The sequence below is a fragment of the Dama dama genome, chromosome 12, assembly GCF_033118175.1.
Source record: "Dama dama isolate Ldn47 chromosome 12, ASM3311817v1, whole genome shotgun sequence".
Taxonomy (NCBI): domain Eukaryota; kingdom Metazoa; phylum Chordata; class Mammalia; order Artiodactyla; family Cervidae; genus Dama; species Dama dama.
In genome coordinates this window covers 19,786,559-19,801,411 of record NC_083692.1, presented here as the reverse complement: position 1 = coordinate 19,801,411, position 14,853 = coordinate 19,786,559, and the positions used below count along the sequence as shown (strand labels likewise).

At 45.7% G+C, this 14,853-nt stretch overlaps 1 protein-coding gene across 3 annotated transcripts in view; it reads left to right on the top strand.

Annotated features, from left to right (window-relative positions):
• Nucleotides 1–14,853, top strand: part of RGS6 (regulator of G protein signaling 6) — a 584,468-nt gene that overhangs the window by 498,355 nt on the left and 71,260 nt on the right. For all 3 annotated transcript variants that reach the window (XM_061156754.1, XM_061156753.1, XM_061156755.1), the window contains exons 8-12: nucleotides 2,319–2,395; nucleotides 4,973–5,054; nucleotides 6,629–6,703; nucleotides 8,563–8,661; nucleotides 9,779–9,840. In XM_061156754.1, coding sequence (XP_061012737.1) covers nucleotides 2,319–2,395; nucleotides 4,973–5,054; nucleotides 6,629–6,703; nucleotides 8,563–8,661; nucleotides 9,779–9,840 — 395 coding nt within the window. The remainder of the gene's footprint in view (nucleotides 1–2,318; nucleotides 2,396–4,972; nucleotides 5,055–6,628; nucleotides 6,704–8,562; nucleotides 8,662–9,778; nucleotides 9,841–14,853) is intronic.

The window sequence follows — 14,853 nt, the reverse complement described above, 5'->3', positions numbered from 1 at the left end:
ACCCTATCACTCTCGGGTACCTGCACCCAAGTCCACCCACCCAGCGAGCCACCACTCCCTTCTCTGCAGCCCAAGGGGAACGTGCCTGCCCTCAGAGAACAGGATGGGTGCATGGCCCTCCACTCTTTGGTCCCACTGGCGTCACAGGACCTGTGGACTGGCGGGGAGACAGTAGTGCAGGATGCAGAGCAGAAGTTCCCTGGGAGCCTTGGGCCCTGGCTAAAGCTGGCTTATCCGTGGGAGCCATGAAACATAAATGTGTTGGGACTTTATGATCTCCCCAAGCATCCCCAGCCTGGCAGTTCTATGGCTCTGAGCATCCTAGGCCCCTAGTCCCACCCCCCGCCGTCTACCCTCGTGTGCCAGCAACCACCCCTCTTCCAGAGGACTGCTGGCTGGCTCTTTGGGCACCCAGCACCAAGTGCTTTAACTTGGACATGACTACATCCCTTCCCGAACACGATCAACAGAAACAACCCAGAGTGCAGAAGGACGTGGCCACTCCATCCTGTGTCTCCCCTCCCAGTAGTTCCCATGTTTTTAAAAAAGCTCCTAAATAGGAGCGTGACGGCACCAGCTCCTAACATACTTTATTCTGTCTTCTGTTCTCTTGCCCTACAACATTCTGCTTTGGTATTGGTAAAGAATGTGGCATTAAGATGTTCTTTCACTTTGAAGTTCTGTCTAAAAGTGGTTAGAAACTAAAAAAAAAAATTGTTGTTTTCACAATTAAGTAATTTTATTATTTTATTATGTATATTATATAATTTCATTATTTTTTTTCCTGATGGCATAATATCTTTGTAAAAACAAAAATTCAAACAACAAAGAAAGCAGAGAGAGAAGCCTACAGTCTTTTTTTCTGTACGTACATTTTTTTTTTTCCTAACAAACTTGGATCACACCATAAATATTATTGTGTAAGCTGCTTCTTTCTCCAGTCATATACTGTAAGGATGTTGAGACTCTTCCTATAGTAGTAATAATAATCTACAGTCTCATTTTTAATGGCTGTCTAATATTCCATGGTATGACTGTATCATGATTTAGGTAACTGCTTCCAAGTTGACTGACATTCAGGCTTTACCAGCTTTGCTTCCTGTGAACAGTGAAAAAAACAAAAGTGGGGGAAAAAAGTGAAAGTTGCTCAGTTGCATCTGACTCTTTGTGACCCCATGGCTATACAGTCAGTCCATGGAATTCTCCAGGCCACAAAGCCAGAGTGGGTAGCCTTTCTCTTCTCCCAGGGAATCTTCCCAACCCAGGGATCAAACACAGGTCTCCCACATTGCAGGCGGATTCTTTACCAGCTGAGTCACAAGGGAAGCCCAAGAATACTGGAGTGGGTAGCCTATCCCTTCTCCAGTGGATCTTCCTAACCCAGGGAATGAACCAGGGTCTCCAGCATTGCAGGCAGATTCTTTACCAACTGAGCTATTGGGAAGGCCCCCTGTGAACAGTGGCAGAATCAAATGGTTGGTTTTTTGAAATGTTTACACAGCAAGTCTTGGTAATAACTGAGTTTACAGGTGTTGGTCTTCAACCAAAGCTCCTTTTATATTAATAATCCACTAATGGGGGTAATCAATTAGTTTTGGCATGAGCTCTATGAAAACACACAGCATAATGTGGGCTCTTGCCTGGCATTCCATCAGAATTAGGCGAGTCATTAGGGGACCTGTCAAACACCCCGCCCCCCGTGCTATGGTGCCACTCGGTTGCTCAACAGACTTTGAGAAAAGGCTTATTCCCTCTCCCTCTAAAGGTGACCCAGAATGCCTTTTCTCTCCTATGGTTTTTGGGTTTTCCTTTCATGAACATCACAAACCTGGGCACTCCCTTCTTTCCCACTTTTGAATCTGGACTTTCAAAGTCATTAGTGCCAGGTCTTCTGGGTTCTCCTTTTTGGCCAGCTTCCCAGCACCACCCCCCAATTGCTAGAAGACAAATCTTGAGAAGTCCGTCTTGGTCTTGGAGTCAGTTGCAAAGACCCCTCTCATTCCTTCCTTAAATCCTGCGTGAACAATCACAATCCAGTCTCCCAGTCTTCAGTGGCCTCTGTAAATGCGGTGTGAGTCATGTTCCTGTAAAACACACAAGAAAAGAAGACTTAATGGATGTGTAAATGAATATTAATAGTTCTGCTCTGTACAGCAGGGTCTGGCGCAATGTCAAACTGGGTTCATGTCCGGTGGATTTAAAGTAGGGCCCTGGTGGTTTTTTGCAAGTAACCAAAATAGATGGCTGCCTTGTAATAAGTATCGATGTGCAAACTCACGATGATTAATGCCTTCTTGTTGATTTTCATTTCTCTCTAGGAAAACTTAGCGAGACTCCAGAGGGCCTTTGCAAGGAAGTGGGAATTCATCTTTATGCAAGCAGAAGCACAAGTCAAGTAGGTGAACTTCACAGGGCCCCTTGCAAGGAGAAAAAGACTGTCTGGAATTTAGAGGTGGTATGAGAGTGGGGTTTCCTTCCATGGCCAGCCATGGTTAGTCATTGTCTCTCTCATGACAACAACTGAGCAGAAATCAAAACAACTGAGCAGAAATCAAGGTCAGGATGGATAAGTTGCATTTCTGTCACCCATGACACCCTGAAATAATCTCCAAAGTGTGTGTTCCAGCAGGTAATGGGGTCCCTCCCAAATGTATAACTCTGGTTCTAAGAAGCTGTACCTAATTCCCAAGGAGATTTCCAAATCTTCTGTGCTCGGAAGCTGAAAAACACTAGACACACTTTACTTGTTGGTCTGGAAATTTCATCTTTCTTGGAAAACATACTGGAGTTTTAGGAAAGCCAACAAATGGCCCCTCCTCCATCTCTCTTAAGGGGAAGGGTTCAGAACCAATAAAAAACAAGGCACAGAAGTCAGACATTTAGAGTCCAAGATGTCAGATTGCTACTGATAAAACTAGTTATGGGACATGATTTTGGATCTATGACCACAAATCATTGCCCTAGAATTAGTTTCCCATCCAGGGCAGAACTGGGTATCTGTAGTACCACCACCCTCTGATCTGAGGGCAGAGTCAAGCCTTGTAAGTTTACTGCAGAAAACAGGTGTCCTGGGAACAGACTGACCCAGACAGGGCCCAGATGGACCAACCTCAGCTTGATTTCTTTTTTCAAATGTGCCAATAAGTTAAATCAAGAAGAGATGAAAGGAGGAGAAAGTTGGAGTGTTTTTTCCATATTCTTCCCTCCCAGGGAATGTAATGGAAATTCCTTTCTCTGTAAGGAATCAGAAGTGGGCAGTGAATGTCCCCCAGCCCAGAAACATGGTCATCAACCAGATCCTTTTGATTCTGGGAAATGGGTTTGCTCAGGTGGTATTCTCTCGTTTTTGGCAGCAGGCTGTAATTTAGCTGCAGATGGAAGAAATGGGACAGAGGAGGGGGTGGGGAAGGGATGCTGAACTGGGAGGAGGTGATTATCTTTTCTCTGGTCACCACTTGCACATGAGCAGCCCCCATGGGTTTTCAAAGGGCCCTTCCCCATGCTCTGGGCAGTGTTGCCGCCCATCCCCAGGACTGTGCTCAGGCTGATGACCAGTATGGCTGCAGCTGGAAATGACGTGAGGTCCTTGGGTCCAGTGAACTGTACCCCTCTTCCCCTCCCCCTGCAGCCTCTGCCCCCTACCCATGGCCATGTGCCCGCCCCCCCACCTCAGTGCTCCCCACAGCCCCTGAGAAAGGAGAAAGCAGGAGGGTGGGTGAGGGGTGAGAAGGAGGAAGAATTGAGCCAGTGCACTCAGGAGCCACTGGAAAGAGAAGAGAAGGTCTGATTTACACTTTTAGGACCACACAGCATCATCGCACATTATAAAAGGAGGGGAAAATACCCCTTTGTATATATATGGTATTTCTCGATTCCCTATTTTGATTAACTCTGTGATTACATTATAATTCTGGGCTATTTAAGTACATAGCAATTATCACAAAAATCACAGGGTTATTATGACTTTATTTTAGTCTAGTAAACTAAAGTACTCCCAAGAGAGCCAAGAACCTGGAGTTACACAGCAATTAATCGAAGTTACTTTCTACTCACATAACATGGAGTAATGCGGTCTGTTTTTTAAGGCTCTTACCTATGCTCCTGATCACAGATCTATGAAGAATCTGTCTTGCAATTTGTGCCTCCCCCAGCTGAGGCCAGTGATATTTGCCTTCTGGATCTGGTCATACACCAGGGCTATTACTTTGCTTTTAGAGAATCAGATGGTTTAAGTGACTTTTAAAACACATGAAAAGTGAAAAGTGTGTTCATCACTCAGTCATGTCCAGCTCTTTGTGACCCCATGGACGGTAGCCCATGCCAGGCTCCTCTGTCCACAGAATTCTCCAGGCAAGAGTACTGGGGTGGGTTGCCATTTCCTTCTCCAGGGGATCTTCCCGACCCAGGAATTAAACCCAGGTCTCCTGCATTGCAGGTAGATTCTTTACTGTCTGGCCACCAGAGAAGTCCTATTTTAAAACACATAACTGCAGCATTTTGAAGACATTTCTACTGATTCTGAAGCTAAAGGAAACTTTCTGATTTGAGGATGAAAGATTACAAGCCTATGGTTATATTCCTTCTCATAACTTGAATATGCAGTGTACTTTGATAAGGTGGGGGAGGGGTGAGCGTGACAACAACTAATGCAATTCTTAATAATCCAAATCTTAATAATTCAAATGGACAACTGCATTCCTGAATGCTGAATAGGCTCACCGTATCCATTATACCTAATCAGTAATTTTCAGTCTAGCTGAAAACAAGCTGTCTTACCATGTGTGGGCTTCTTGAGGTTTCCTTGCGGGAGCTCTGCACCCACATCGTACAGTTCTGCAGAAAGCAGGAGCCACACAGGGGCCAAGAGCCCTGTGTACACTGAGCTCCTAAAAATGGAACCTAGAGCTGGCACGTGGGTCAGGAAGGAAAACAGAATAAAAAGCCTCTGATTTCCCTTTTCTCACTCTTTCAGAATTGATCGGAAAAAGGATAAGACAGAAAGGAAAATTTTGGACAGTCAAGAACGAGCCTTTTGGGATGTCCACAGGCCAGTGGTGAGAAAGCTCTGCTCGGGTCTCTCTTTTCCAATTTTCTCTCTTCCTTCACTTAGAAGAAAAGACCATCTTCAGCCACAAGGCGTCTCACTCTGAAGAAGGTTGCTCAGCTTTGTGAAAGTGGTTTTGCCATTCACTCAGATCATCTCAGTAGATCTTCCAGAATGTATATCAGTTCCACCTTTTAAAAATGATTCATTCACGAATATGGAATTGGAAATGGGGGAGCTGTGGGAATTCCACCCAGGGAACTTTGGGCCCCAAAGTTTACAGTCCTAAAACAAGCAGTTTCCATTTCTAATGTTATTCAATTCCAACTTCTGGAGTATTCTCTTTCAAATGCAACCGATTGATGTTACTCACAGTCACTGGTCATTGAAAGCACTGAATTAATGGATTCTGAGTCATTATCCTGGGGGAAATACAGGGTTAGTTTCTTGCAAGCCTCCCATCACATTGTCATCAACCAATCAATAGAAAACCTTATTTAAAGTGTGTCTCAGTTTAAAGCCACCTTCTTTAATGTATATTGTTGATCACTGACTTCGAGCCCACAGCGAAGAGCACTACAGCGCGTGCGTGGATGGCACTTATCTAATACACCTCTTTTCTCCATAAAGCAAACCCCAGCCTTCTTGCACTTAGGAACACGAGACAGCCTGTCAGCACTGGGCTTCGGGGCCATGTTAAACAGCCAAATCACCAACAAAAAACACAAAAAGGTGTAAAACACGGTGCTCCATACACCATGAAAAGGATGCTTGTTCACAGCAGGAGAGGAAACAAGAAGGCACCTCACAGGAAACGTGCAGGTCGGGCAGCTCCGCATTTTTGCTGCTCTGCACACATGCACCGGTGACCACGAAGTCACCACGAGCATCAGCGTGGGAATTATAAGTAGATTTCAGCAAGTAGGCAGATCCACAAATATAAAATCCATGAATAATGAGATCTGATGCATTTCCAATTTCACATTATCAAAACAAACTTTGCATTTTCCTCATGAAATGAAACCAAAATGAATAAATTATGTCAGCCTTCCTCAAGTCTGATTAGAAGCAAAACCATAGCCTGCCAGGCTCCTCTGCCCATGGAATTTTCCAGGCAAGATTACTGGAATGGGTTGTCATTTCTACTCCAGGGGATCTTCCCAATCCAGGGATCAAACCCGCGTCTCTTGCATTTCCTGAATTGGCAGGCGGATTCTTTACCACGCGTGCCACCTGGGAAGTCCTTAGGTAGCTAGCTGTGTGAAATAACAAAGGCTCTAGTTGAAGCCATCCCCTGCTTTGAAAAATTAGTTTACTCTTATAAACTGTACACTGTACTGTCTACATATCATCCTTAGATAATATGAGCTACGCTCTTTTATTTCATATGAGAACTCTGTGGAGAAACACATATTACAGATGGAAACACCTTTGTAAAAACAAATTGTCAATTGCAAAATGGAGGTAATCATGTATTTATTATGTGTAACAGGAAAGACAAAAGACTGGTTCCGAGGGTGTCGCTTGAGCCAACTTGGACAGTATGATTGTCACTTAGTAATTTATATGATTTTTTTTCCTCAGCCAGGCTGTGTGAACACAACAGAAATGGATATCAGAAAATGTCGACGTTTGAAGAACCCACAAAAGGTTAAAAAGGTTCGCTAGTTTAGCTGAGTTAAAATTCTTGATGGGAATTGCCCTTCCATTTTGAATACTGTTCAAATAACAATTTACTATTTGTAATTCTCCCGGTTTCATCCTTGGAAACCATTTCATTCATTCTACAATGTTTATGGAGTGGCAGGTGTGGGCTTGGCTGCAGAAATACAGTGGCAAGTCCTACAAGTGAAAGTGAAAGTCGCTCAGTCGTTGTCTGACTCTGGGACCCCATGGACTATACAGTCCATCGAATTCTCCAGGCCAGAATACTGGAGTGGGTAACCTTTCCCTTCTCCAGGGAATCTTCCCAACCCAGGGATCAAACCCAGGTCTCCCACCTGGCAGGTGGATCTTTACCAGCTGAGACACAAGGGAAGCCCAAGAATACTGGGGTGGGTGGGTAGCCTGTCCCTTCTCCAGCAGATCTTCCTGACCCAGAAATTGAACCAGGGTCTCTTGCATTGCAGGCGGATTCTTTACCAACTGGCATGAAGTAAGCCAGCAGGCAATGGTGGGAAGTTCAGGATGATTCAGGAACACCAGAAGGGGGCACCAGACCAAGGGCTTCCCAAGGGTTTCCATAGCAGGCTCAGGGGTACAGAGGTCCAAAGCATAAATAGTTCTTGACTCTGGAGAGGCAGTGGAGAGGAAAGGACGCATAAGGAACTGTAAGGAAGGAGATCCCACAGGGGCCGGCTTGATACTTTGACACAGGTGAAAGTCTTAGCAGAGTTAGATCTCCCCCAAGTCAAACCACCATCTCATCCAGCCATGAATGATCCTATGCTCATTTGTGTTTCACTGTACTAGAAGGGACAGTGATTCTCTCTCATCTATATACGTGACATGACATATGTATCAACTCCTTCATTTTACTTATATATTTTGTTCTTCATTGAGTTATTGATACCCACTGTATTATCCTTTTTTAAAATCTTACATAAAAGAATCTTTGTTATTATCACTGCAATCAGGAAAGTATGCAAGTGTGTTGCTGTCATTTCACAATACTAGGGTAATGGAAGGCCAGAATAAATATATGACAAATTCAACATCTTCATATTTTTTACATTAGTCTTAAAAGGTCCTCATTTCATCTTTAAAGACCCCCTAATTCTAATATTCCAGAATTTCATGGAGCCCATGTGCATCCCTATCTGAGCCTTCCATGATATTATAGATTTCAGCTATAAATTGTATCCTTTGGAGTTATATTTCTTTCCCAGAACAAAGAGTATCTTTAATGTGTTTCTAACAAAAGGAACAGATTAAAAGTAGCCATACATGTGGTTATGTGGGAAAACTGAGTCCAGAAAACTGGTCAGATGAAAAGGAAAAAATCTGAAACCCTCCCATCTCAAGTTTGTACCAGAGAGGCATAACCAATAGAAAACCTACAGGGGGTCTCTTTGGGCATAATCTTTAGCTGTTCTTGAACCTACTTGTATCTCAGAATCACCTGGAGCATTTGATAAAAGTGCAGGCTCCCCAACTCCACCCACAAAGATTTTGGTTCAGTGAGTCTGGGGTAGAGTTCGGCAATGTGCATCTTTACCAAGTACCCAAGATCATTTTTTGCAGGTAGTCTATGGGCCGTATTTGGAGAAGCACTGTTATGCAAGGAGACCATCAATGAAAGGAAGGATTTTCTAGCAGTGATAACCCAAAGATGGGACCAGATGTCTCAAGAGCCAGAGTTCCCATCACTGGAGAAATCCAAGCAGAGGCCGATGACTTATTGTCAGGATGTCATAGAGGAGGGCAGAGGCATCAGATGAGTGCTCAGAGTAGCTGACCCTCTGGGCCTCCTTCAGCTCTTGAGGGCGCTTGATTCAATGTTCTCGTTTCTCCTCTAGTCAGTGTACGGTGTGACTGAAGAATCCCAGTCGCAAAGCCCGGTGCACATCCCCAGTCAGCCAATCAGGAAAACTACAAAAGAAGACATCCGGAAACAAGTGAGTGAATTGGTTGCTGCACTCTCAAAAGGAGACGTGGCCAGTTTGAAAACCTTTTGAATGTTCACAGGGAGCATTAAGTTCCTGGAAAGCACAGTGGAAGCAGCTGTGGGTGACTTGAACCTTCGAGCACTGTGTGTGAATAATTCATGGAGGCTCAAGAGGAGAACTTCTCCACCGAGTTGCTCCAGCAGTTAGTAGAAAAGGATGTAATGAGTTACCATAACACCATGGGCTAACTGCTGTAGTAAGGTTTTATACAAGATGCTGTAGGAGCTGGGAGGGCGGGGTGGGGTGGGTAGGGGGCACTCATGTCACGGGGTCCTTAAAATTGTAATGCACTTCCAGAGTAAACCAGCTTAGGACCACCAGTTTCACTGCTCTGATTCAGAAGGAAAGCTGACAAATAGAGCAAGCCCTCCTCCCAATCCCATTTCACCATTATTTGGTTCCATGTTATCATCCTCCTTGATGAGGAGTTAACTGGTCAACCCAAGTCAACAGACAGTGGCTGGCTAATTACATTACTCCTTTCCGGGAGTTCACTGGTAATAAAGTGACTTAAGGGACTACTTTTTACATTATGCTTTACTGGCTTCAAGGGGGCACCCAAAGGCATAAACTGTGAGGTGCCTGAACTTGACAAGTTTATTATTGTGTGGGGGAAGGGAAATAGCTTACAGAAAATAGCTACTCAATGATTCCAGGTAAGTACACCAAGCACATAGGTGTGATGTAGGTGTGAAAGTTGGGTAGGAGATCACTGGAGAATAGTCAAAGCAAATAGTTAGGGTGTGTGGGTTACCTCCATGCTGCTGCTAAGCTTTGTAGAATATATACTATTTTTAAGTTAGCAATCACTTCTGGGAATCAAGCCTTAAGCCATAACACAGTACAGGAGAATATGTGATGTAGGCTAAACTGTAGAATGTATTTCTTGAGTGTGGTAAGAATTTCCAAAAGAGGTAAATAGTTGCTGGAGGTAAATAGAGGGCTGGAGAAGTCTGTCCAGAGGAGGTGTTTGACTGTTGGTAGAAATACAGGATTTGGGTTCCTGAGGTGAAAGGGTGAAAATATCCCAGTTTAGTCTTAACGCTTCTGTTCTGTCTTTCCCCAGATAACATTTTTGAGTGCACAGATTGACAGACATTGTTTAAAAATGTCCAAAGTGGCTGAAAGGTACGTTTCCCCTTAATGTTGTTATTTTTCTCTAATTCAACAAAGAAGAAATGTTCCAGGGTTATGGCTGATGAGTGTGTATCAGGAGGCAGACCACAGTCATTTCTTAAACTGATGGGTGAAAAAAACCACAGGCTTGTTGGAGTACAGCTAAGATAACAGACCTCCCTTGAGTGATGTCAAGAAATGTTCTGTTGCTAAAGCTTTTCAGGAGGGTGGCTGAGAGACCTTGTCAATCAAGGAAGAACGACCTTAAAAGCTACATAATGCACATTTACCTTCAGCCTCTTGATTAATTCAAATGGAATTGCTCCCTTTTCAGCTGTAAAATGCCCAGATTCACTTTATAGGGGGAAAGAATTATGTGTGCCCTTTGAGGTGCTGGCTGCGCAAACAGGGGGGACTGGACCATCAGGAGGCGTTCCATCTCCACACACCATCAACCTCCCAACTGCATCGAATCAGCTGTAAAGAAAATATTTGGCACCTGCAGCCTGGCTTCCACAGGAGCCTTACTGCTACAGTCTGCACCAGGAGTCGGTTCCACTCTGTTAACTCATGGGAGACTTGGTTTTGTCAATGAAACAGTCTTTTTTTGAGCTTTTTTAAAGAGGGGAGAGCACCTGGGGAGTCTATATGGAATAAATCTGAGCAGGTAACCCCGAACCAGAGGTTTATTCATCCATATGCTACTGTTAAAGTGGCAACCAATATCTGAAAGCTCAAGGGCTTAAGTTGGGTCTTAGTGTTTATTGGTCATCACAGTAAGGTGGGTCCTTTAAGTCCGCCTGACATGGAGGGCTGGCTGTGTGTTCAACCTGTAAGCCTTTCCCTGCTGGCCCCTGGGTTCATCCACATCTTCTTTCTAGATAAATAACAGCAAATCGAGCCAAAGGAAACTCCACACACAGACGCCAAACTGGGATGCACACTTTGCCCTTAGGTGGCCAAGGACATCTGTGGATACGGGCTCATCTCTTTGCTGGCATCTCATATCTATTCCAGGACTTCTCAGGAGTGTCACAATTGACATTCTGGGCCAAATACTTGGTGGCAGGAAGCTGTCCTGTACGTGATGTTTTGCAGCATCCTTGACCTCTACCCACATATGCATGCTCAGTGACTCAGTCATTTCCTACTCTTTGCAACCCCATGGCCTGTAACCCACCAGGCTTCTCCATCCATGGGATTTCCCAGGCAAGAATACTGGAGTGGGTTGCCATTTCCTTCTCCAGGGGATCTTCCAGAGCCAGGGATTGAGCCCACGTCTCCTGCACTGGCAGGCAGGTTCTTTACCTCTGCACCACCTAGAAAGCCCTTGACCTCTACCCGCTAGATGCCAAAACCCCACCTCACAGTTTATGACAGCAAAAATGTTTTCACACACCATCAAATGTCCCAGGAGAGGGCAAAATCAACCCCACTGAGAATTCCTGATATTCCTATTTTCCCGAATGCACGTGCTTGAGAATGTTGCCATGGCTGGAGCTCACCTCACATTAGACAAGTGTTCTAGGGGTCACAGTTTTAGCCTGGGGGGGCTGGGGAGCCTCCTCAGCCCACTATCATAATGTGGGGCTTTCGGAGTCCCAGGCTCTGAGCTTGCTTTTCAAACCTCACTGTGGTTGTCTTCATCCCAGCAGAGTGCTTGTGAGTGAAACAGCTGGGAGGACCTCGACTCCCCTGGTGTCATAGCCTGTGAGAAACTGCAAGCTTCTTTGTCTGTGAATGGGGGCCAGTAATGGCTGTCCTGGCTGTCCTAGGATCAGAGCCAGCTGTGGAAGGACCCTCTATAAAGTCTGCAGACCTAGGAGATCATGTATGTGGATGTGTCTGTCCCTTGGTCTGCTTGCTAGGGTCAGTGGTTTTGAGTCTGATCATCCAGGTCAGAGAGGGGGTTAAGACTGGAGAGTCTTAAGCCATCGTGCTAGGAATTGGACTCAGTGATTCAGAGTAGATCGGGGAAACTGCATTTTGAATACCCTGTGGTGGACTGACCAGGTCTCTGAGGATTTGGAGAAGCCACTGCCCACCACGCACAGTGACCTGAGCGCTCACATCAAAAGGGACGCCCAGCCTGGTCTCATCTTTGGGGTGGAGGGAGGGAAAGATCCCAAACCCGTCAGCACGAGGGTGGCCAGCTGCGTGGGTGTGTGTGGCAGGAAAGGAGACAACCCTGGTCGGGGAGGGGAGCCTGGGCACACCCATTGTTTGTTTACAGGCCTCACCTGGTACCATCTAATTATGCTTGAGAGCCTGCTCACACCCGCAGAGATTATTCATTCCAACCCTGCCCTCCTCACTCCCCAGCCTGAAGCTTTCACGAGTCTCCGCCCAGCAGAGACTGCATTTTATTCCCAGCAGCAGTTACTGGCAACTTTTCAATGTGACACAAGGGTTTTTCATTAGAGCCACAGGAAACCCCCAGATAGAGAGGAGGAGGGAGAGGAGACGGGTGTTAGAAGGAGATAAAGCAGCCTGGAGCCTTGGTCTGTCAGCGGCTCGGCGGGGGTGAGAACAGTGAGGTGGCACTGGCAGCTGGCCTTGGGTGTCACTGCTCTGCTCGCCAGAGGTGACAGCTGAGCTATCTCAGGTGGGCCGACCTGGGTTCGCTGGACCCACTCCAGGTGATCGTGGTAATTAGCCAGAAGCCGTCAGGCAAAGGACTGCAGCCGGCTGAGAACAGGTGCATGTGGTTTTCCACTTAGTTCTCTGAGAATTGAAACTGGGGAGAGGGCAGGAGGGCTGGTGATCATAAAAGTCCAGTTCTAAAAAAGGCAGGAGTCAAGATTGGGTCAAAGGATGCAGCCAGACGCAGCTGGGAAGAGAAAAAGGGAACTTTGCAAACTAAAGGAGCAGAACCACACAATGTAGGGGATGGATGTGGAGCCAGCCATCTAGGTTTGGATTCCGCCTCTGCCATTTTCTAACTGTGTGACCTTGGGCAGGTTGCTTCACCTCTCTGTGCCTCGGTTCACCTCTTGAAAGGGGAGACAGCAGTGATGCTTAACTAACAGGGTTCATGAGTTAATCCACGGCGAGAGATCTAATCCTTGGCACAACACTTGCAGTGAATGTGAACAATTATTTTCCAGTGTGATGCTTTGGAAAGGAGCAGAATTCAAGTACATAAAATGGCATGAACCTGCTGTGTGGTGTCCAGGGGGACAGAGGACAGGCCAAGGAAAGAGGCAGGCCCTGCAGATGGCAGTTCTTCCCACCTCTTTCTTTTCACTCTCAGAGAGTGAAAAGAGAGCCCTGCAGGCTGCCGAAGGCTGGCCTCGCAGCCTCCAGTCTGTGGGTCTCCGCTGGGCTGCCTGCTCTGGTACCATGGACCTGGAACCTCCGAGGAAGGAGGTTGGCTTTTCTGTGCAGATTTTCCTGGGTCATCTTGATTTCACCTCTTCTGTCTCATTGTCCCCATGAGTGGTCAAATATCCCAAAATGCCTACATCACAGCCACCAAACTATATTTCTGGAAGCAGCACCAAAGCCCATCTGAAGTGTCACCCAGTTTTGGCTTCAGAAAGTATGGTCCCTGCACACACAAATGAAATTTCCAGCAAATAATGCTTAACACCTTGAGCTTTTCATTTTAACTATTTTGAATGAGAATATTGCTTAAACATGCCTTTGCCTTCTTGAAGAAAGGACACTGCCTTTCTGTTAAGTTTTCTGGATAACTCAGGGTCAGTGTTCATATATTGTGCTTTAAAATTCTGTCAGTGATCAAGGTCTTATCAAAATGTTTCCCTTTCCCCTAGTAAAGCAAAAGTGCTGGTCGCTCAGTCATGTCCAACTCTGTGACCCCATGGACTATGGCCCGCCAGGCTCCTCTGTGCATGGAATTCTCCAGGCAAGAATACTGGAGTGGTTTGCCACTCCCTTCTCCAGGGAATCTTCCTGGCCTAGGGATCAAACCTGGGTCTCCTGTATTGCAGGCAGATTCATTACTATCTGAGCCATCAGGGCCCCAGACCAGTAGGTTCTTTGAGTCTGTTTTTTCTTTTTAGTTGCTGCCTTGTTTTCTTATTTCTGTCAGCATGGCTTGTCTCCAGTAGCCCTTCTTCCTCTCTAAATTATTCCTGTTTCCAATATGTAGCAGGCCAGGTATATCAGTTAGCTATTGCTGAGTAACAAACCACCTAAAAACATAGTGTCTTCAAACAAGTGACATTTACTGTTGTTCACATGACTACCTGCCAGCCTGTGTGCCCACATGTCTGTGTATATATGTCTCTGTACACATGTCTGTGTCTGCTGGACCACCCTTGTGTCTGTGTGCCTCTGTGGGTTGGGTTGGCTGCTCTACTGATCTTGCCTGGGATCACTCATATGTTTGGTTCAGCTGGTTTCGGATGACCTCGTCTGGGACCATTGGGCAGAGCTTTGCATGGTCTCCCATCTTCCAGAAGGCCAGTTTGACCTTGTTTGCCTGGGGACAGAAGGATTGCAAGCAAGAGAGCCGAAACATGCAGAGCTCCCTGTGGCTTGAAACTGGCATTCTGACACCTCTGCTGCATTTTTATTAACAAAAGCAAGTCACAGGCCCAGATCAGATTCAAGGACTGGGGAAATAGACTCCATTTTTAAAACAGATCTACCACACCAGAAAATCAAATAATCAAGTTCTTTAGTCTCCATCCAAAAGCAAGAGGAAAAGAGTCTTCATGAAGTGCGCTGTTCTTAATAACAGGCAGTGAGCCTTGGGGCATATGTATTTCATTGTAAACTCTGCTCCGAGGCCCTTTTGGTCATTTACCTGTGTTTCCTCAATAGGTGAAATTGCCAAATAGATGAGGTCTTGCTCTGCTTTGCAAGAGTGCTCAAGGGGATCCACTTTTTATTCAGCCCAGCTTTATAGCACTAGGCAAACCAACTTTGAGAACGCAAAAATCTATACATTTTAGTTCCAAATTGTCTGGAAAGTCTCTATATTTTGCTATGTTTCTCCACCTTTAGTGGTACTGAGCTCTGGCCAGTCACTGCCCAGATCACGCCAAGCTGTCCCAC